Genomic DNA, 21916 nt, shown 5'->3' on the forward strand with positions numbered 1-21916 from the left:
GCCAGCCAACCCAGTCGGGGGAGCGGCGAGAAGCCGATGGGGAGATGGACAGAAATAGGGAAGGCGTCGGTTTGGAGAGGAATAGAGGCCCAGTTGGTCACGAGGACAGGTGTGAAGACAGAGCTCCGGGCGCGCGGGCGAGATAAACAGACTGAAAAGGATGCGGGGGCCCAGCCAAGGCAGCAGGGCCGCCGGCCGCCGCCCACATTCCCCGCAGGAGTGGGAGACGGAGGGCAGCCTGAGTCTTCACGCCCCGTTCCGGGGCAGGTGTGGAGGGAAGAGCCAGCTGCGGGCGCGAGCACGGACCGGCAAGGCCGCGTCGTCCCAGCTCCGCCTGTCTCGGGTGTCTGGGTCAGGGGTCCCAGGCGGAACCTGGCTCCTAACCAGGGCTCGCGCCTCCGGGACTCCACTTGTGTGCGTAAGCCCCACCCGTTGTCTTAGCAACAGGCCGTTGCCGGGGCAACCAGCACTCCCTTCACCCCGCCCGAGCTGAGCCAGCCGTTGCTCTGGGCAACGCGGTGCGCCGGTTCCCACGCCCGTCTTAGCCCACTACTGGTTCAGGCCCCGGGGAAGGGCAAGGAAGGAGCAGAAGTCATCGGGACTGGATTCCTGGGGGTCCTAAAGGGAGGGGGCGTCCCTTTGGACGGGAACGTGGCCCCGGAACCCACGCCTAGCCTCCGCCCTCCATAGCAGAAAGGCTAAAACTACAACTCCCAGCACGCCTCGCGGTAGTCGATCGGTTCCTACGCGGCCGGCTGCCCATGGGGCCGATGGGAGTTGTAGTTCTTTGTTGTTCGGCGGGCTCAATGGACTCACCGGGTGGTTGGGGTTGGGGTTGGGGGTGGGGGGGCGCCTAGGGCGTTTGGGTGCCTCCGCAGGAAAAACCAAAAGACTCCGCCGTCATGTTCCCGGAGCCCCCAACACCCGGGCCTCCAGCGCCCGACACGCCTCCTGACTCGAGTCGCATCAGCCATGGTCCTGGTGAGCGAGACCCGGGGTGGAGTAGAGGGAAAGCCTCTTCGGGATTCTCGGGGGCGGGATCCGGATCGGGTGTTTTCAGGCTGGTGGGCTGACAAATGCGGGTAAGGTCGTAGTAGGAATCTTGGATTGGAATCTAAATGAAATGAATAAGGAACAGGTTTGCAAGAAAATGAAGACCCACATCAAGGGTGTGGAATGGAATGGAACCTTGGATTGGTGAATTGGAAGATTCACCTCTCCCTTCTTTTAAAGATAGGGAGACTCAGGGAGAGGTTAAACCTTCTTAAAGCACAGGGGTTGAGCAGAAAAAATAGAATGAGGGTAGAAGAGGAGGTAGAACTAATAAGCAAGAAAATCTAGATGGTGTCAGCCTGCCATGAGGCTTCAGTTTTATATATGAGATGAGCTGGAAGGAAAACATGGGACTAAAATGGAATGGACATGGCTGGAGGGAAAACAAGGCCAGGATTTCAGCTAGCACACGGTCCAGGTCTGAATGACGGGGTTGCTTCTCAGGACCTCAGTGTTTGCTGTTTCCATGCCCTCTGCAGTGCCCCCCTGGGCTCTGGCCACCATCGTGCTGGTCTCAGCCCTCCTCGTCTTGAGCTGCTGTTTCTGTCTCTACCGGAAGCGTTGTCGGAGGCGAATGGGCAAGAAGAGCCAGGCCCAAGCCCAGGTTCACCTTCAGGAAGTGAAGGAGCTGGGCCGGAGCTACATAGATAAGGTGTGGCCTGACCCAGTCCCTCAGCCCTGCCCGTTCCTTCGCCCATGCTCTTCTCAATGGCCCAGCAGCTCCCCTGTGTGTCTACCCTAAAGTGGATCTGGGGGACCTGGAGATGAACCAGACACTCCCAAGAACCTCCAATCAGACGGGGAAGTCAGACGTTCACACAGACATTCACAACACAGGGCAGGATGTGCCACATTAGAGGCAGTACAGGGCATATGGGAGCACAGAGAAAGGAGCGGACAGCCCGGAGGGTCTGAGAAGGCTTCCGGAGGTGACTTCCATGTAGAGACCCAGAGGGACTCAGTTAACTGAGAGCAGAGAGACTGACATTCTACCTCAAAGGAAGAGCACGTGCTGAGGCTTGGAATCCAGATTCTGAGGGATATTTGGAGAACAAGCTCGTTTTTGACAATAGCTGGGATACAGCATAAAGGTATCCTATGCTGTAGGCTTCCCAGATGGCGCCAGTGGTAAAGAACCTGTCTGCCAATGCAGGAGACAGAAGAGATGTGGGTTTGATCCCTGGGTTGGGAAGATCCCCTGCAGGATCCTCAGCAACCCACTCCAATATTCTTGCCTGGAGAATCCCGCGGATGCAGGAGCTTGACGGGCTACAGTCCATGGGGTCACAAAGAGTCGGACACAACTGAAGCGACTTAGCACACATGCATATAGTCTGTGCTTGAGGGTGAGACTTCTAGAGAGCGCAGTGGTACCCATGTAATGAAGGGAGCTGGGAGCCACAGAAGTTTTGAGTGAGAGAGGGACAAGGTCACATGGGCTTTAAGATCAATCCCCTGGAGCCCACGTGGAGGACAGATCTGGGGCAAGGAGGCCAAGGAGGAGGCTGTAGGGCAGTCTGGAGAGGTTGACGCAAACATGAGTAGGAAGAGGCCATTGGCTCGGAAAGCTACAGGTTCAGGTATCTGAGCATTATACCTCTGAATGGAGAGCGGAATGAGGCTCTCCTGGGAGCCAGAGAGTCCTAGGTTTCCAACAGAGTAACTGGCTCTGTGACCTTGAGAAATTTACTGTTTCTGTCTCTGAGCCTCGAGGTCATAGTCCATTACTAGTATTTCCTCTCCTCCCTTTTCAACAAATAGCTGTTACAATTATCACCCCTAAGGGATGCCCTTTAGGGTACTGGTGTCCAGTCTCCAGCCCTCTCCCCTAAAGCCGGTAGCTCCAAACCCCGTCAGCATCAGAATCACTTTCGGTCCTTGTTGAAATGCAAGTCCTGGATCTTGCGCCAGACTAACTGAGTCAGAATCTCTCTAGTGAAGGCATTCTACCACACTACTACTACTATTCACATTACGTTTTGAAAATCAGTGACTAGAAGTCTTCTGACTTCGTCGTGCTAGTTTAGAATGGCAAATATGCACTAGATGTGCTGTTTTCCCTCCATGTTTTTCCGCCCAAGATCACTAATCAACGTAGCAATTTGGACCATCACCGCAATACGTCCATTAACATGGGAACTAAAACCTGCGTCCATCCTGTAGGCAGCGAGACGCTGTCAGCGCCTGTTCTTTTAGTCTAGGCATGACAAACACACCTAACATGCGTCACAGCGTGTGTGTGCTACCGGTAGCAGACATCACTAGTCAAACACTGACCAGCACGCCACCGTCTGTTGTCATGGCAAGCCCCCGCCTCTGGCAGACATCACTAGTCAAACACCGACTCTGCTTAGCTTGCAAATGTTCAGGTTTAGCCAGAGGGTTCTGTGACTCTCCCTTGGCTTCCGGGCCTGGAGGACACCACTGTCAGGGGAGGAGTTCACCAGCCCTTGCCCCTGGCTCCCTAAGGTGCAGCCAGAAGTGGAGGAGCTGGAGCCGACGCCCTCGGGGCCAGGGCAGCAGGTGGCCGAGAAGAATGAATTAGGACGACTGCAGTACTCACTGGACTATGATTTCCAGAGTGGCCAGGTGGGTGTGGAGGCGGGGGGAAGCTTTGGACGGGAGGGCGCCAGGAGTTCTAGTGCCTTCTTGGAGGAGGCTCCAGAAGCGAAGCTGAGACGAGGGTCCTCTCATCACTGTCCAGCTGCTGGTGGGCATCGTGCAAGCTGAGGGGCTGGCAGCCTTGGACATAGGTGGCTCCTCTGACCCCTACGTGCGGGTCTACCTGCTGCCAGACAAACGGAGGCGGCACGAGACCAGGGTGCATCGGCAGACGCTGAACCCTCACTTTGGGGAGACTTTTGCCTTCAAGGTGAGCTCATGGCCTCAGGGCTCCGTGCCCGGCAGCCCGTCCCCAGTCTAGAACACTGGGCGCCACAGTCCCTTCAGCTTTTACTGGCGGCAGCTACCACCAGCTCTGTGGACTATTCCACTGGACCCTGTGCTGTCCCTTCGAGGGCACTGCTGGCCCCTGGACTGCTCCGCTGGCCCTTGGGCTGTCCCATGTGGGCTCCATGGACTCCCCCGACTCTTCCTTTGGACCCCCACTGCCCCCACTCACCGCTTTCCACGTGGATGTGCTGCGCCTCACTTTGTGCTTTCTGTGCGCCCGCCCCTCACCCAGGTCCCCTACGTGGAGCTGGGGGGCCGGGTCCTGGTCATGGCGGTGTACGACTTCGACCGCTTCTCCCGCAACGACGCCATCGGGGAGGTGCGGGTCCCCATGAGCTCCGTGGACTTGGGGCGGCCAGTGCTGGCCTGGCGTGAGCTGCAGGCGGCGCCTCGCGAGGAGGTGAGCGCTCGTGGCCACGCCCCCACGGCTGGGCCCGCCCACCGCAGGCCCAGGCCAATCAGAGCACAGGCCTCCGGGTGGGGGCGGGGCTCGCTCCGGAACGTACCATTCCGAGTCGAGTGGGCGGGAAGGAAGGTCGAAGAGGGGCTGCAGGCTCTGGGGACCGTTCCCTCTTCCTTTCTCAGCAGGAGAAACTAGGAGACATCTGCTTCTCCCTCCGCTATGTCCCCACGGCCGGGAAGCTCACCGTCATCGTCCTGGAAGCCAAAAACCTGAAGAAGATGGACGTGGGAGGGCTGTCAGGTGTGCGGGAAGCCACAAACAACGGGGGTGGTGGGTGGAGCCGGGTCTCAGACTAAGGCTCCCGCAGTTTCTGGGCCCGGGAGGGTCTCACAGGGGAGAGGACGGTCCAGGCTGCCGTGGACAGTTTAGATTCGATTTGGGCACAGAAAGAGGGGGGCCTGGGGGGCCCATGGGCTATCTCTGTGTTGTTCTGAAGAAGAGCCTCGGGCGTTCTCCTTGGACTCAGCAGAGTGAGGGGGGCTAAAGGAGTCCTCCTCCCTCCCCCCAGATCCGTATGTCAAGGTCCACCTGCTGCAGGGCGGCAAAAAGGTGCGGAAGAAGAAAACCACCATCAAGAAGAATACTCTGAACCCCTATTACAACGAGGCCTTCAGCTTCGAGGTGCCCTGCGACCAGGTCCAGGTGAGGGCACACCTGCCCATCGCCCCTGCCAGAGCAGCCCTTCCCCCTGAGCCCCAGGCCCTTAGAAACCCCCATTGCTACGGGAGGAGAGACTCCTTAGCAGCCCCTAGGAGCCAGGTCTAAGGGGTCTAATTGTGTTCTCAGTCTGTTTCCCCGAGAGGACCAGGAAACCCCGCCCACCCAAACAAGACGGGATGCCCAGCGCCTGTAGGAGCTCTAGTTACTGAGAAAAAGAGACCCGCAACCCTAAGGCCAGGCCCACCCACCCATTTAACAGTCTTGAAGATGTGCCCCCGTTAGTAGGACCCTGCACGCTGAGGAGCCTCTGAGCAACAGAGGTCCTGAGGGTTTATTTGCTTTAAAACCGGGTCGCAGGAAGACCCCAGTGCACTCCTGTAACCGTCCAGCAGGGCCTTCACCCCCTCCCTCTCCAAGCTCCAGATGAAACCTTAGCCCAGGCACCTATGGAGGCTCCCCAGAACTCAGGGAGGGGGGGTCTCCTTAGCAATAATAATGAGTCCCTGTGTGTTCTTACCCCACTTTCTGTCTCCTCTTTCTCCCCTGCCCACCCCAGAAGGTGCAGGTGGAGCTGACTGTGCTGGACTATGACAAGCTGGGCAAGAACGAGGCCATCGGGAGGGTGGCCGTAGGGGCAGCGGCCGGGGGGGCTGGCCTGCGGCACTGGGCAGACATGCTGGCCAACCCCAGGCGGCCCATCGCCCAGTGGCACTCGCTGCGGCCACCTGACCGAGTGAGGCCACCGCCAGCACCGTGATGCCCACCCTCAAGCCCCTGACTCCATGCCCACCTTTAAGGCCAACACTCCCCCATTCTACCCATTCCTGCCTTCTCCCCCACCATTATGCCAATCATGATAACTTGCCAACTCCCCCGATACAGCACATACCCAGAAGCCCCAGGGGCCCTGGGGAAAGCGAGGCAGTCTGGCCTCCCCCCACCCCAGGGTCCCGCCCTCTGCTTTGACAATCAGTGATCCCAGCCTACTATCCCCTTGGCTCCCAATGCCCCTTTCCTGTGCAGGATCACCCACTCCTGTCCCCAGTCTGATTCCTACACCACTCCTGGGACCAAATAAATATTCAGCAACTTTGCTGGCCTGGACCAATGCTCCTTGATGGGGGTGCACAGGGGTGGGGGCTGGGAACCCAAGAGGGGCCCTCCAGGGGTGGGATCACACAGGGGCGAATGAGGACAGGGCTGCCCATCCTGGAAATTCACACGGAAACTCACCCACCCACTCACCCACCCCTTCATCCAGCCACCCTGTCACCAACCCACTCTCCCATTCACTTCTTCATCGATTCATTCACTTAGCCCTCAAAGCTTCAGTTTCCTCATCTGAAAAAATCGTGACAATGGTAATACCTACTCCATGTTTGCTCTGAGGAGTCAGTGAGAATTCACTTAGTTATTCATGAATTTATCTGCTCCCTTGCCCATGATTTATGTAGATTTTCATTCCCATATTTCCCTCCCTTCTATTTTTCCCCTTCCTTTCATCATCTGGGGTGCAGTTTCAATCTCTGGTCAGGGAACTAAGATCTCAGAAGGCATGTGTCATTAGTCAGTCAGTCAGTTCAGTTGCTCAGTTGTGTCTGACTCTTTGTGACCACATGGACTGCAGCATGTCAGGCTTCCCCTGTCCATCACCAACTCCCAGAGCCTACTCAAACTCATGTCCATCGAGTTGGTGATGCCATCCAACCATCTCATCCTCTGTCGTCCCCTTCTCCTCCTGCCTTCAATCTTTCCCAGCATCAGGGTCTTTTCCAGTGAGTCAGTTCTTTGCATCAGGTGGGCCAAAATTCTCCCCCCCCCCAAAAAAAGAGACACAGTCAAGAGCCAGATCATGTAGGTGCTAGGAGATAAATCTAACAAGCTGGGATTGTCTGTACCTTCACTGAGGACCCTCAGGAGGTTTTAGAGGGAAGTGGCATGGCTTGGTCTACTTTTAAGATTCCTCTGGCTCCTCCGTGGAGGAAGTGTTTTGGGGAGTGCTGGTGATGAGGATGAAAGGCAGTAAGTCTCGCTGGAGAAAGTCAGTATCTGGGGCTCCAGTGGGCTGAGGGAATAGAACCCTGGAGGGACTCAGCCATCATTTCCTTCCCAGTGCCCAGGACTGTCATCACCAGGCAGACGAACCGCCGTTCAGTCCACCACTCACCTGCTGACTTCACGTTACCCTTCCCATTTTACAGAGTGGGAAATGGAGGCAAAGAAAGAGTCACTGACTTGTCTAAATTCATGCAGCTGGGTGAGCAGAGGAGGCAGAGAGTCAGCACTCTGTGGGTGCTGTTCCCTGAGCTGAGTGGTGGGGATGATCTAGAGACGGGTCTCACTTGAGTCCCTGACCTTGTGGGACTCGCAGACAGGTCAATTCATTGCATTGAATTGCAAGGGGGATTCTTAACCACTGGGTCACCAGGGAAGCCCTTACTGCAATTAAAAAAAAATCCAAACTAATGCAAAAAAGAAATCCAAGATGGAAAAGTATTAAAAAATTAATGGCAGGATCTGACCTTTACTTGGGCCTCTTTGCCCTAGTCTAATCCTGGCCCTGTTCTAATAAAACTTTATTTACAAAAGTAGACAGCCTGTGGTCATAGTTTGCCAATTTCATTTCTTAAACGACTGCATTAAAATAACATTTTCTTCCTACAGGTACAATAGTTGTAACTAACCTTGAGACCATTGATAATAGTAAACTACAATAAAATACGAAGTGGTGAATTTTGAGTATGGTTACTTTTTTACTGAAAAGTATTTTACTGAATTTAATTTTTAATAATTAATTTAGTAAAACTAACTTTTAGTAATGATTGTGTGTAACAACCAGGTCACAAAGTTTCCTAAAATTTAGCAACCAGGGGCCAGGCTAGCTGGTCCCAGCACTTGGCTGTGTATCCCACCTGGTGAGAGAAGTCCTGTGTGGGGACACAGAAGTGTACAGTTTGAGGTCTAGTTCACCTCAGTTTAACTTGGGTTTATCAAGATTCGGTTCCATTCTGTCTGAATGTTGGATCGATCCAGGCCTCCTGCTTCCAGAAATTTGGACCGCCCCAGGCTCCGTCCCAGCCTCTCCTGGCCCCGCCCCTTCGCCAGCTCTGTCGTCATGACGACGCGTCCTCAAGCCCTCAAGCCCGGGTGGTCGTCCCTCAGCGCTTCCATTGGCCAAAAGTTCGCGGCCGGCAGGTCTCGCTCACTCTCATTGGCCCGTTGATCGCGGCCGTGCCAGCCCGCACACTTCCATTGGCCGAATGATTGAAAAGGGCGGGGACTATAAGCAGCAGTTGAGGAGGGGCCTTCGGACCTCAGCGCAGCCCAGAGCGGGGAAGGAGGGGGTGTCTCGGGTTATTTGGAAGGATAAAGGTGAGGCGGGTGGAAGGGGCGAGAAGTCGGGGCAGGTGCGAGGGCAACAGGTGGGCAACGGAGACTCGATGTTTGGGGATTCCCAGGTTGTGCGGACCGCACGACGATGACTACGCCGGCAGGCTCGGGCACGGGCTTTGGCTCTGTGTCCTGGTGGGGCCTGTCCCCGGCAGTGGACCTGCAGGCTGAGAGTGAGTCCCCCGCTCAGGATCACAAATCGTGCGACACAACGGCTGCCTTCACAGCCTGGCATACAGCGCGCTAACGTTCTCGCGGGCTCCAAGGGCGCCCCCGTCCAGTGGGCAGTCTGGATGCCTCTGTGGACTCCGAGTTCCGGAACGTTTAGAGGCACAGCTCCGGTTGAAACCGAGGCCAGGGGTGCAAGTCCTTCTGAGGGTGGCTGCAGGGGACGCTCTCCAGGTCGCAAACTCCAGCCTGCTATCATCTTACCAGGTCCTCCTGTGGATGCAGATTCGCAGGCTGATACAGAGCACGAGACCCCCGAACTAAATGTCCTGCTGTTGGGTTCCGTGGATGGGCGGCACCTGCTACGGACCTTGGCCCGGGCAGCTCTCTGGCCTCGAAGGAGGTTCCACGTGAGCTGGGATTATGGGGTCTTGGAAGGAGGAGGATGAAGATGAGAGCCCAGTTTCCTGAGTCCTTGAGGGAGGAGGGGGCTGGGGACCCAGACTCCTAAGTCCTGGGGAAGGATGGGGCTGGAGTTGGGGGCTCCTGGATTGAAGTGGGGGGAAGTGTCTAAGGATGGGGCCTCCTGAGTAGTGACGGAGAGGAGGGTTCTGAGTGCCCATGTTTCTGTGATTGAAAGAGTGGGACTGGTACATAGTCTCCGGGGTCCTGTCGGAGGAGGGGGCTGAGGATTCCCACTCCTGGGTCTGCTGGGAGCCAGGGACACAGATCCCAGAATCGTTCTTCCCTGCCCATCCTTTTAGTTTTATGTGCTGGAGAATAATCTGGAAGCTGTAGCCCGACATGTGCTGATCTTCAGCCTAGCCCTGGAGGATCCTGAGAAGATGGGGCTGCAAGGTCAGCAAAGACCCAGGCCATCTGGCCCCCCATCCCCTTCCCCCTTCCTGCAGGAGTTCTGGCATTTCAATGGTGAAATTAAGCACTTTGCACATTGTTCCCTATTCCATCATTTGCTCACTCACTTGGTAGCCCTTACAGCCTGGGCTCTTCCTACCTTTGAAATGGGGCTAAAAAGAATGCTTCCTAGAATCATTCAGAGAATTCCAGGAGATAATCCACATAAAACTCTCCGAACTGTGTGTAACACAGTTTAAGCATTCAAAACCTCCTGATGAGGGGGAAGCCAAAAAGAGATCCAGGGACTTCCTGAGAGGTCCTGAGTCCCCCAGAAGTGGGGATGGTTTGGCTGACCTGAGCTCCATCCTGCCCAAAGCCTCCCTCAGGCCTGAGTCTTCCCTAGTGAGAGGTATGAATCTCAGGGAATCTGCCTGGAGGAGGCATCCTTGGAAGTGAAACTATAACGAGGAAGGGGAGGAGGATGATTTGGGTGGGAAATTGACTGTTTTCCAGTAACAAAAACTTCAGTTTGGTGCCTAGAGCCAAGTCTAGATTCAGGCAGGCTGTGTTCAAATTCTGACTCTGCTTGCTGTGTGACCTTGGGCTAGTGTCTATCCCTTTCTGGGCTTCTGTTTCTATATTTATAAAATGAAGATCCTAAAAGTTCTTCCACCATAGAATTCTTATAAGGGTTTAATGAAAAACAAAATGCATGGGTCCTGGCTTATGATATAGACTCCACACATATTAGCGATTATTGTTATCATGATTAAGGATGGTAGGTGTCATTAACAGCCCACGGCTTTCAGAAGACATTGCACAGATTCCTTAATGCACCTTGTAAAGGCTCTTAAACTAGAACTTAACTAACCTAACTAAAAGTGCATCATTCTCTCTTATAAGATTCTTAAACTAAAATGAAACTATATATTGATATCGATATATATTGCATATACAACTAAAGGTAAATAGTTCTGTCTTAGTCGCTCAGTCGTGTCCAACTCTTTGCAACCCCTATGGACTGTAGCCTGCCAGGTTCCTGTGTCCACGGGATCTCCCAAGCAGGAATAGTGGAGGGGGTTGCCATTCCCTTTGCTAGGGGACCTTCCCGATCCAGGGATCGAACCCCGGTCTCCTGCATTAGCAGGCAGATTCCTTGCTGCTGTGTTACCAGGGAAACCCTAGTTCTGTCTTAAAAGATGCTACTAACACACATAAATCTTCATCTCCATCTGTATCTATATGTAACTTTTTCCTTTTTTTCCCCTTAACCTTTCCTTTTGTAAGGCAAGAGAAACTTAAGCAGGAAATTCAGGGTTGGGGTTACCTGCAGGGCATGGGGGTAGGAATAGGCGAGGAGACCCAGGTGAGGTGTAAGTTACTCTTCATATTTCAGCTTTGGGGATGGGTGGGGAACTTGCCTGGGTCCGCCATGTTCATTACACGACTATGGAAGAATACGATCACTATATGTGGGTATGCGTCGCCGTCACGGATCTCACGTGTGGACTCACCCTCTGCTCCCTCCGTGTCTGTTCTCCCCCGTCCCCGCAGAGAGGAGCGAGACCTTCCTGGAGGTGTGGGGGAACGCGCTGCTGCGCCCCCCGGTGGCCGCCTTCGTGCGCGCCCAGGCCGGCCGCCTGGCTCACCTGGTGCCGGAGCCCGACCGCCTGGCGGAGCAGCTGCCCTGGCTGAGCCTGGGCGCCCTCAAGGTGCCTCCGCGCGGCCTCCGACCGTCCCCTCCGGGGACCCGGGGGGCGGCCGGGCCGTCTAACAGGGTCTGCGTGGATGGAGCGGGCTGAGGGCTCCCCGGCTCCCACCAGGCCATATGGCCCAGGGGGTGGCTTCTGCTGTCGGAGCCTCGGTCCCTTTAGCGGAGAGCCGCGAGAATCGTTCCCCACGCCCCGCGGGGAAAGGGAGGGTCGGGGGGAGACGCCGCGGTCCCTGCAGCCCCCTCTCCCTCGTTCTCCCCCACACCGGCCTGGCCGCGCAGTTCCGCGAGCGCGACGCCCTGGAGGCCGTGTTCCGTTTCTGGGCCGGAGGGGAGAAGGGGCCTGAGGCTTTCCCAATGAGCCGCCTGTGGGACTCGAGACTGCGCCAGTACCTGGGCTCCCGGTACGACGCCCGGCGCGGCGTCAGCGACTGGGACCTGCACATGAAGCTGCACGACCGCGGGGTGAGGGCTGGGGGCGGGGGGCGCCGGGGCTGGGGTCCCGGTCCTGGCGGCGGAGGAGGCGGGGCTGGGGTCCCGGTCCTGGCGGCGGAGGAGGCGGGGCTGGGGCCGGTAAGTTTCACGGAGGCTTCTTTCCTGGCTCCCCGCTCCCTCCAGGCCCGAGTCATCCACACCCGCGAGTTCAGGCGCTGGAGGGACACGGGCGTCGCCTTTGAACTCAGAGACTCCAGCGCCTATCACGTGCCCAACCGGACCCTGGCGTCCGGTCGCCTCCTGAGCCACGTGCGTGCGCCCTGGCTGCTGCCGCTTCTCGCGTTGGGAGCCCCAGAACCCGCGTTCCCCAACATTATCCTCTCTCCCTGCTTTCCCAGCGCGGGGAGCGCGTGGCAGCGCGCGGGTATTGGGGGGACATCGCCACGGGGCCCTTCGTGGCCTTCGGCATCGAAGCGGACGACGAGACCCTCCTGAAGACCAGCAACGGGCAGCCGGTCAAGGTTTGAGGCTGGAGGTGCTGGGGACCTAGTGGGTACGCGAGGCCCCGCCCCTGCCGCCGGGCCCCGCCCCTGCCGCCGGGCCCCGCCCCGCCGCCCAGGCCCCGCCCCGCCGCCCAGGCCCCGCCCCGCCAACCGGGGCCCCGCCCCTCGCTACGTCCACGTGACAGCCCCACCCCTCTACTTCCCAAGCCGTCTGGAAATCTGAGTGCGCCCGCCAGATGCCCGCTCTGGGGGTGGGGGCGTGGGAAGGGGGCGTTCTCTAGGCCTCTCCCCTGCCACCCTGGCCCCGCGGTCCTAGCCCAGCGTCTGGCCACACCCCTTCTCCCCACAAAGACCGCGGGCGAGATAACCGAGCACAACGTGGCGGAGCTCTTCCGAGAGATGGCCGCCTGGGGGCGCCCGAGAGCCGCCCAAGGGGACTCGGAGCAGGTGCAGGGCGGCGCGGAGGGAAGCCCGGAGCCCGGTAAGCCGCGGACCCGGGCTGTTCCTTTGAGGCGGCAAGCCGGGCTGGGGTGCTCGTGTCTGGGGGAGAGCGGGACCCGGACCCTCGTCCCAGGCTTCAGGCTCCGGGTATTTGAAGTCCAAGCATGGACCGGTACGGTGTCTAAAGCCTGGACAAGTGACCTCCCCTTCCCGACATTCGGTCTGTTTTTCACTCTTCTCTTTGAATTTCTCTCACTTTTCTAACTCTTAACACCATTCTTACCATTCTGAATTCCAATAGCAGAATTATGATCAAGAGGCTGAGAACATTTTAACGATGTGCTAGGTTTCAGATTACCGTTGGATAATCCCCCGACCCCAAATCTGGTCGTGCCTCCGTCTACCCATTACCTAGGTTGGCCCTCCCGGGTGAATTAATGACTTGTGTGGCCATGGGTCACCCACTCTCTTTTCTTCTCTTGAATCTCGGTTGCCTAGTCTGTAAAATGGGTTTCTGCCTGCCAAGCCAGTCTTCCCAGAATTGTCCAGGGATCTACCCAATAGAAAGGATGACAAAAGGCCTGAAGACAGATGAGGAGAGTCATCTCCAAGCTTCGAGTGTCTGCCTAACCCTGCCCATCTTCCCTTCCCCAGCAGCCCCTGCCCCGGAGCCCTTCACTGTCCACTTCCTGTCCCTCGGTTCTGCCCACACTCTCCACCACAAGAGCTGCTACAAGGGACAGTTCCAGCTTCTCTACGTGGCCTGTGGGTAAGAGAACCTGGGAGGGGCCCAGATCTTCCTCACCCAACCCCTCCTCCGACAGACCCAGGAATCCAGGCCCCCAGACCCTCCGCAATCAGTGTCCAGGTCCCCAGCCTCCCTTCTTCGCTCAGGACCTCAAGGTCCGAGCCTCAGCCTTCCCCTTTTCTCTCCGCAGGATGGTTCATCTTCTCAGCCCCGAGTTGGGGGCCTGCGTGGCCCCCGGAGGACGCCTGATTGTCGAATTAGCCCAGTGAGCCAGCAAAGGGCAGGGTGGGCAACTTCCAGGCCGGGGGCGGAAAGCGGGGCCCCCTAACCCGCCGGTTCCTGTTTCCAGGTTCCTAGTGGACCTGCGGCAGGAGCAGCTGCAGGCCTTCTCCAGCCGGGTCGGGGAGCTAGCACAGGCGGCTGGATTCGCCCCCCAGTTGGGGGGCAAGCCCTCGGACATGTTCGCGCGCTTCTACAAGGCCGGGGACTCAGCTCCCAGCCACGAGGACCCGGCTGTGGAATCTGGGACTCCGCCCCCTGAATTCCTGGCCCCGCCCATTGAGGCAACCGACCCGCCTCCTGAGGACAGGACCCAGCCCCTTGAACCGGGAACCCCACCCCCTGAACCCCTCAAATTGACCTCAGATTCTCAGGCTTCACTCTTGGAGGCTCCAGTTCCGCCCACAGGGAGTCAGGCCCCTAAATCAGAGAGTCAGACTGTTCCTCCAGAGACCAAGTCCCCCACCCCCGAAATCTAAAGTCCGGTCCTAGAATGAGAACGCCCTTCTAGAATACTCAGTTACACTCTTAACAGTCTCACTCAGCGCCAGAGGTGTCGCTAGCATTTCGGATTCCATTCCTGGGATTCTATATTTATTCCTGGAATTCTAGACTGTTCTCTTGAGCTCTGCCTTTCACTCCCAGACTCTGAAAACAGCTTTGAGATCTAGCCCCGGGGCTCTGTTCAGGCCCTCTGCGTGGTCCCCTCGTCCCCAGGCGTCCCATTCCTAACTGGGGGCTGGGGGTGTCGCCTCTCACTTGCTGCTCTACCAAGTAAAGAGAGCCAAGAGCTCTTCTCCAGGTGTCCGTGTCTTTCCTGCCCTCAGTCTGTCTCCAAGGAGGGGGGGGGGTGTGGGGGGTGACGAGAGGTGAAGTTTTATGTGCTACCTGCTGAAGCATATTGAAAAGCAGAGATATTACTTTGCCAACAAAGGTCTGTCTAGTCAAGGCTATGGTTTTTCCAGTAGTCATGTATATATGTGAGAGTTGGACTATAAAGAAAGTTGAGCGCTGAAGAATTGATGCTTTCGAACTGTGGTGTTGGAGAAGACTCTTGGGAGTCCCTTGGACTACAAGGAGATCCAACCAGTCCATCCTAAAGGAGATCAGTCCTGGGTGTTCACTGGAAGGACTGATGTTGAAGCGGAAACTCCAATACTTTGGCTACCTGATGTGAAGAGCCGACTCATTTGAAAAGACCCTGATGCTGGGAAAGATTGAAGGCGGGAGGAGAAGGGGATGACAGAGGATGAGATGGTTGGATGGCATCACCGACTCAATGGGTATGAGTTGAGTAAACTCCGGGAGTTGGTGATGGACTGGCGTTGCTGCAGTCCATGGGGTCGCAAAGAGTTGGACATGACTGAGTGACTGAACTGAACTGCTGAGAGCCTGGGCGCCCCACACCTGTGTCCTCAAGTGAATCAGCAAACTTTACTGATTGGGTAACAGGTTAGGGGCACTGAGACTGAGCGTAACATGGTGAAGTCCCAGCCCTGAAGGAGACTGCAATTTAGTGAATGGGCTGGGCCTAGACTCCCGGGTCTGAGGGAGGAAGGGCTGGGGGCCTGGACCCCCGGGTCTGAGGGAGGAGGGGCTGGATTTGCAGGCCGCCAAGGTGAAGGGGTGATCCAGCTGGAGCGTGGCCCGTCCCAGCCCTCACGCGCGCCGTTATCTCGAATCCTGGGCAGGGGGAGGAGGGGGCAGCAGTATATTTAGTCTCCGACCTCGGCCTTTATCTCAGTGTCCTCAGTGAGGTTTGAGCAGACCGGACAAGACAGAAGTCCCAGGGGCCTTCAAGGTCACTCCGGGCGCCCCCTCCCTGACCCTCCAAGAGCTCCTTGCCCCCGGGGTTCGGCCTCCCTCAGCTCCTGGCCTGAGACCCAGCATGGCGGACCAGTGAGTGAGGACTGGTAACCCGGGCTCCTGAGGCCGGAGGCGGGTGGGGTGTTTATTTCCTGGGTCCCTGTGAGGGGTGAGAGCTGCGAGCCTGGACTCCGGCCTGAGAAGGGAGGTAAGGACAGGAACCCCGGGTGTCGGAATGAGGTGAGAGTCTGCGACTCCAACCCCTAGGAGCCCAGAATGGGGAGCTGGTGGGCCGGCTCTGCGGCCAGAAGGGACTATGGGGTCCCTTGGGACACGGACTAGCGAGGACCCAGGCCCACCAGTAACCCCCTTTCCTGGTTTCTCTCCCTCCAGGAGCGGCGGCAGGACGGTGAGAGCGGGCGTGGGCTGACCCCACGTGCCCGGGAGGGGGCTGCGGGGAGGGCTCTGGGGAGAGACACTGCAGCCCTGGAAGGCGGCACGCAGAGGGGGTCCCTGTGGTGACTCAGCTCTGTTCCCCCAACCCCAGGCGGGGGACACGGTCTCCGCGCCCCCTCCTGTCCGACGCCGCTCGTCAGCCAACTATCGCGCCTACGCCACGGAGCCGCACGCCAAGGTGAGGTCGGGGGCCAGCGGGTGCGCGGGGCCGGTCGGGGGCCTCGCAGGGTCTGGATTCGGGTTCTTAGGGCACCGGCGTCCTGGAGAGAAGGGGCGGAGCCAGGGCCCTCCTGGGACTTGGGTCGCCGGCAGAGCCCAAGAGGAGGAAGGCCTTCATGGGACGGGCTTAGCCGAGGACCGGCGTCTGATTGGTGCGAGCTTGCCTATGGGCGGAGTCCCGCCGCCTCTGGTCTTGAGATCGCTTAGAGACGATGGGCGGCGCCTAGCTACAGACCCCAGATTGGTGGATGGGGATGAGGGGCGTGGCTTCCCAAGGGCGGGAGTTGGAGGCGGGACCTGACTTGAGGGAGCGGGGTTCTGATGCTCCTCCCGCTGTCCTTCGGATCTTCCTCCCTCATCCTTCCTTGCTGTCTTACCCTGGCAGAAAAAGTCTAAGATCTCCGCCTCGAGGAAACTGCAGCTGAAGGTGCGGATGAGCCCGGGGAAAGCCTAGGTGTTTTCAGGGGGCGGGGCTTGAACGTTGGGTGGGGCTTAGGGTGAGTGGGCGGGGCTTGGTAAATTTGGCGGAGGGGTGGCCCTGCCAGGGAGAGGTGGGGCCCGGGAATGATGGACGTCAACCTGGAGGGGGCAGGTCTCTGGAAGCCGGCCTGGGATTAGAGGGCGGGGCCCGGTGAGGGTGACTACGCCGCAGCGTCCTCATCCCAATACTGCCGCGATTCCGGCACCCCATCCCCAGACCCTGATGCTGCAGATTGCAAAGCAGGAACTGGAACGGGAGGCAGAGGAGCGGCGAGGAGAGAAGGGGCGCGCTCTGAGCACACGGTGCCAGCCCCTGGAGTTGGCCGGGCTGGGCTTCGAGGAGCTCCAGGTACCGGTTCTCATCAGGGACTCCGGCCCAGCCCGGGGTCCCAGGTTCCTAGTGTCCGATCTTGCGTCCCGTGGGACTCAGGGGTATACTTATGATGCCCCCACTCTTCTGCTCAGGACCTTCGGGCCCAATTTGCCAATCCTCACCCTTAGGAGTTCAGAAATGTGTCCCGCAGCTGCCTACAACCTCAAAACCCAGAGACTGGTTCCTCCAGCCCAACTCCAGTCCAGATTCTCAGAACCTCTGACTCTAAAGTTCCCCAGGGTCTGGCTTCAATCTACTCCTCCAGGTTCCCAGCCCCTCCTCCCTCAGACCCAGGAGTCCAAACCCCTGGGGTTTCTCCTCACTATACACACCGCATTCCTCCACCAGGACTTGTGCCGACAGCTCCACGCCCGCGTGGACAAGGTGGATGAGGAGAGATACGACGTGGAGGCGAAAGTCACTAAGAACATCACAGAGGTGGGAGGCACTGGGCAGCCTGGGTCCCTTCGGGGTAGGGTGCGATGCCTCGGGCTCTGGTCTCAGCCTGGCCCCTTGCAGCTGCTTACAGCTGCAGACACCAGGAGACCCAGGACAACTCTGTGATCCTGGCAGGGAGGGGCCAGAAGGATGAGCACAATAGGGTCAGGGAATGCTGTTCCAGGCAGAGGGAACAGCACATGCAGAAACCAGGAGGGGACAAAGCAAGAAATATGTTTGTGAACATTTGTGGCTGGAGCCTCAAGTGTTGGTAAGTTAGCTCAAGTGTAGGCCAGGGACCTATGAGATGCATGTAGCTGGACTGGGATGTGTTGGTGGTTTTCAGAGATGAGGCTGAGGCAAATCGGGATCCAATTACAGGATGGGGAGCTTGGATTTCATCCTGAGGGTGGTAGAGGCCTGAACTAGGGAGAGCCTGGCTAGGGATAGGAGAGAAGTGTAGGGCACAGCAGTGAGGCAAGGAGGAGGAGGAGGAGGGTCTCCACCTCCCTTTATGGCTTCGCCCAGATCGCAGATCTGAACCAGAAGATCTTTGACCTTCGGGGCAAGTTCAAGCGGCCCACTCTGCGAAGAGTGCGGATCTCTGCAGATGCCATGATGCAGGCACTGCTGGGCGCCAGGGCTAAGGAGACCTTAGACCTGCGGGCCCACCTCAAGCAGGTGAAGAAGGAGGACACGGAGAAGGTGAGTGTGGCTCGGTCCAGGAAAGGGGGTGCTTAGGAGAGGAGGTAGTGGGCAGCAATCCTAGGACCCAGCCTGAGGGTGGTGACAGGTGGAATTGTGGGGAGAAGTATCTGGTAAGGGTCCTCCACAAGAAGTCTAGGAGGGGGACAGGAAATGCAAGAGTAAGACAGGATGTAGAAGAGGAAGACAGGAAGTGCATTAGGGAGAACGGAAGTGGCAAGGAATCAGGAAGTGCATGAGGGAGACAGGAAGTCCAAGAGGCAGACAGGAAGTACACGAGTGAGAGAGGAAGTGCATGAGGGAGACAGGAAGTGCAGGAGGGTGACAGGAAGTGCAGGGTGGAGACAGGAAGTGGGCATATTGGAAAGGATTGTCTGAGGGGACAAGTAGTATTCCAGAACCAGACCCTGCAATGGGCATCTGGAACAAGTGACCCAGCAGGCGGGAGGGCAAGTGGAGGATATCTGAGGGTCTGTAGACCAGGAAGACACGCTAACCTCTGACCCAATACCTCCCCCCCCCACCCCCTGCCAAGGAAAACCGAGAGGTGGGAGACTGGCGCAAGAACATCGATGCGTTGAGTGGAATGGAAGGCCGCAAGAAAAAGTTTGAGGGCTGAGCTGACTGCCCACTGCCCTGACCCTGGCCTCGAGGATGGCCCTGAGGAATAAAGCTTCTCTCTGAGCTGGGGGTGGCTGTTTCTCTTCTACTGGGGGTGGGGAGGGCGATTAGGTGTGAGAGGCTGGAGAACTTGGGGCAGGAGGGGTACAAGAGAAGAGCAGGAGCAGAGTTGGGTCTCCACGTGGGAACGCACAGAGGTGCCAAGACCAAGGAGACCAAGGCCCAAACACAGATACCCGGAGGCACAGACAGACTGAGTCAGAGACACGGGCCAGAGAGATGCAGGCAGAGACCCAAAGGCACAGGGAACACAGAGATTCACAGGAAGAAGTGCACAGAAAGGGAATAGAAAGACAGATATACACGGTAAGACAGAGATGAGCTTACCCAGGAAGAGAGAAATAAGGACCAACGGGGAGAGAGTGGCAGAGACACAAAGAGACCACACACACACACACACACACACACAGGAGCTAGGAAGATAAGGACAGACACAGAGCTAAAGACACAAGGGGCTTCCCTGCTGATCCAGTGGCTAACATGCCGCGCCCTCAATGAAGAGGGCCCAGGTTCAATCCCTGGTCAGGGGACTAGATCCCACATGCCACAACTACTCAAGGCAGTCACACAAATAAATATTTAAAGAAGAAGAAGAAGAAGACAGAAACTGAGTCACAGACAAGCACAGGGAGACCTGGGGACAAGACACCCACAGACAGACGCTAAGAGAGGCCAATGTGCAGAGACACCCAGAGAAACGCAGAGAGAAGAACCGGCAGACAGACAGGCGGAGTGAAGAATTCAGAGACACAGAGGTGCGGAGAGAGGCGAAAGAGAGCCCCAGAGTCAACCCCCAAGAATCAGGGAGACAGAGGCACTGAGAAGCCCAGAGGGGTGAGGAACCCCTAGAGTTCAAGGTCGTGGCTCGCCTGGGAAAGGGGAGGGGGATACCAAAAAAGATCAGCGTCAGATGGAGGTGGGGGGGGTGAGGTCCCGCAGAGTCTGACACCGCCCTCCCCCACCCCCTCACACACCTGCTGCTCTGCTTTAGCGCCTGTTGTCACCAGAGTGGAATCCTGGTGGCAGACAAAGGGATGGGGGTGGGGAAGGGGCACAGAAAGACTGACGGAGACAGAGGTGGGGAGAAGCTGAGACGGACCCACACAGACAAACAGATGGAGAGTCACGGAGACAGAGGAGAGACAGACAAGAAACTGTGTATGTGAGGTGGATGCCCAGAGACAAAGAGCAAGCGCCCCTTTCATGGAGGGATAAAATCTCCCTTGGACCCCTTTCGTCAATGAACCTCCTCCAAGGACCAGCTGTAGGGTTGAGCCCAGCGACTTCAGAGCACAGGGTGCCGGGGCTGGGGAGGGGGAAGCCCTAGGGTGACCTGGCCCAGCCCCGGCTTCCTGGACAATGCTTTGGGGATGAGGGAGAGGCCTTGGAACAGCCAGGAGTGCCTGGAACCCTAAAGTGGAGCCAGAGCGGGGGTGGGGGGGTGGGTAGGGGCGGGTAGGGCCACCTCTGAGCTGGGCTGAGACTTTGAGGAAAGGAATCCTCTCCCCCTTCCCCTCCCCCTGGGGCGGGGCTCAACCTCTGGCTATAAACTGGGGTGCTTCAGCCTGCCCAGCAAGATTTCTCCCCACCACTCTCTCACACCTTTGCTGACCCGGACTCAGGTAACAGCCACCCGCGATCTCCAGGGGTGTCCTTGGGGGAGGGGGCAGAGGGATGGGAGACATGAGAGGTGAGGAATAGAGGTATGGAGGCAGATCTGGGAATTTGAGGGGGCCAGGCTCCAGGGACTGGGGATGGAGGGGGGAATGTATGAGGATTTGGGGGGTTATACAATCTAGGGGTGCCAGCATTTGGGTATCCCAGAATATAACTCCTTAGGGCCTTGGAGCTGTGAGTCCGAGGGAATCTCAGAAATTGAGAGTCCCTGAGCTTGGATGGCAGACAGTCTGGGTGTCAGGACTGGGGGTCAGTGTCTGCGAATTTAGGACTTAAGGTCACAGAATCTGAGGCCTCATGGCTGGAGGTAATATAATTTGTAGTATCATATTGGGTGTAGCATCAATCAGGTCTCTGAATTTGGGTGTACAGATTTTTGGGGTCTCATAATCTTGAGGTTTCAGAATTTAGGTCAAGACCTAAGGTATCAAGATTTTAGTGTGTCTGGGCTCACAACCTGCAGGGTCCACAGTTGAGGGGAGAGGTCTCAGAATCTGGAGATACCAGGACTTGCTGGTTTTCAGAATTCGTCAGTTAGGATCTGTGTGTATTGGGGTTTGGGGAGGTCTCAATCTGGACACCTTGGGGATTTCAGATATGGGGGAGTCTTAGTATTTAGGGGTCAGGGTGAGGCCTGGGGACAGAAGCTGCTCTTGTGTGTCCTGTCCCCTCTGTGGCAATGGATGAAGGTGAAAGGAGGTGACAGGTGGGCAGATAACCCGCCAAAGGGGAGGGGGACCTGAGGGTGGGAGAGGACGGTGGGGGTGATTAATTCTCCCAGAAACCCCCCCCCTCAAATACTTCTCAGGAGATGTCCTCTGTGTCACCCGATGTGACATCCCCCCAAAATAGACCCTGGGGGCGGGACAGCTATTGTCTTCAGGCCACTGTCCCTTCCCAAATACCTTCTCCTAATCCCGACCCAGATCAGGTTCCCACGGACTTGTCATAAGACAAAAGGAGACAGCTGTGGAGAGGGGCGGGGCTGCAGCCCGGGGCTCGGCCCCACCTTACCCCCCAGTGCCCGGATCACTGGAACAGGAGGCTGAGGAGTTGGGGGGCCCAAGCCCTCCTCCCTCAGACCCGGGGGTCCAGCCCCCCAGCCCCCCCCCCCTCAGACCCGGGGGTCCAGACCCCAACCCCTCCTCTCTCAGACCAGGGGTCCAGTCCCCCGGGCCCTCCTCCTTCAGACCCCGGGGTCCGGGCCCCCAGTCACCCGTCCTTCTGAACCGCACCCCATTGGGCCTGTTCTCTGCTGTCTGTAGGTCACACCAGGACCCCAGGATGTCGGACGCCGAAGAGCAGGAATATGAAGAGTGAGTGATGCCGGCGGGAGGGCTGGGGGCCTGGAGTGGCGGAGACCCCTCCCGCCTCCAAGGCTCCTAATTCTCTCCCTCCCTCCCTCTTTCCTTCCCACCCG

The 21916-nt window shown here is 57.6% G+C and overlaps 2 protein-coding genes across 4 annotated transcripts in view; both read left to right on the forward strand.

Moving 5' to 3' along the window:
• The window catches only part of SYT5 (synaptotagmin 5), a 6321-nt gene extending 107 nt beyond the window's left edge, over window positions 1-6214 (forward strand). Inside the window, exons 2-10 of the mRNA XM_065919479.1 lie at window positions 268-414; window positions 879-981; window positions 1533-1705; window positions 3451-3642; window positions 3758-3925; window positions 4238-4405; window positions 4591-4708; window positions 4977-5110; window positions 5685-6214. Of these exons, the coding sequence (XP_065775551.1) occupies window positions 268-414; window positions 879-981; window positions 1533-1705; window positions 3451-3642; window positions 3758-3925; window positions 4238-4405; window positions 4591-4708; window positions 4977-5110; window positions 5685-5885 (1404 nt within the window). The 3' untranslated portion in view covers window positions 5886-6214. The remainder of the gene's footprint in view (window positions 1-267; window positions 415-878; window positions 982-1532; window positions 1706-3450; window positions 3643-3757; window positions 3926-4237; window positions 4406-4590; window positions 4709-4976; window positions 5111-5684) is intronic.
• A 1907-nt stretch (window positions 6215-8121) lies between these two features.
• TNNI3 (troponin I3, cardiac type) lies at window positions 8122-18802 on the forward strand. 3 transcript variants are annotated; one of them, XM_065926808.1, is made up of 17 exons: window positions 8122-8500; window positions 8587-8691; window positions 8954-9096; window positions 9451-9544; window positions 11099-11256; window positions 11538-11720; window positions 11874-11999; window positions 12089-12211; window positions 12545-12674; window positions 13289-13403; window positions 15861-15876; window positions 16015-16101; window positions 16528-16569; window positions 16840-16971; window positions 17344-17433; window positions 17962-18138; window positions 18674-18802. In XM_065926808.1, the coding sequence occupies exons 1-17, from the start codon at window positions 8389-8391 to the stop codon at window positions 18755-18757; spliced, it is 1917 nt and encodes a 638-aa protein (XP_065782880.1). In that variant the 5' UTR covers window positions 8122-8388; the 3' UTR covers window positions 18758-18802. The 3 variants fall into 3 exon arrangements, with proteins under 3 accessions (XP_065782880.1, XP_065782881.1, XP_065782882.1); XM_065926809.1 differs by lacking the exons at window positions 15861-15876; window positions 16015-16101; window positions 16528-16569; ... (2 more) ...; window positions 17962-18138; window positions 18674-18802 and adding exons at window positions 13573-13647; window positions 13732-14458 and having other exon boundaries at window positions 8129-8500; XM_065926810.1 differs by lacking the exons at window positions 8122-8500; window positions 8587-8691; window positions 8954-9096; ... (5 more) ...; window positions 12545-12674; window positions 13289-13403 and adding an exon at window positions 15070-15560.
• The last annotated feature ends 3114 nt before the right edge of the window (window positions 18803-21916 follow it).

This window comes from Muntiacus reevesi, chromosome 2 (assembly GCF_963930625.1).
Source record: "Muntiacus reevesi chromosome 2, mMunRee1.1, whole genome shotgun sequence".
NCBI lineage: Eukaryota > Metazoa > Chordata > Mammalia > Artiodactyla > Cervidae > Muntiacus > Muntiacus reevesi.

Excerpts from the sequence above, each read along its gene's own strand:
- TNNI3 (XM_065926808.1), top strand. The coding sequence starts at position 8,389 with ATGATTGAAAAGGGCGGGGACTATAAGCAGCAGTTGAGGAGGGGCCTT. Across the intron at positions 9,545-11,098 it reads TGAGAAGATGGGGCTGCAAG|AGAGGAGCGAGACCTTCCTG; the intron begins GTCAGCAAAGAC and ends CCGTCCCCGCAG. Across the intron at positions 18,139-18,673 it reads AGAAGGAGGACACGGAGAAG|GAAAACCGAGAGGTGGGAGA; the intron begins GTGAGTGTGGCT and ends CCCCCTGCCAAG.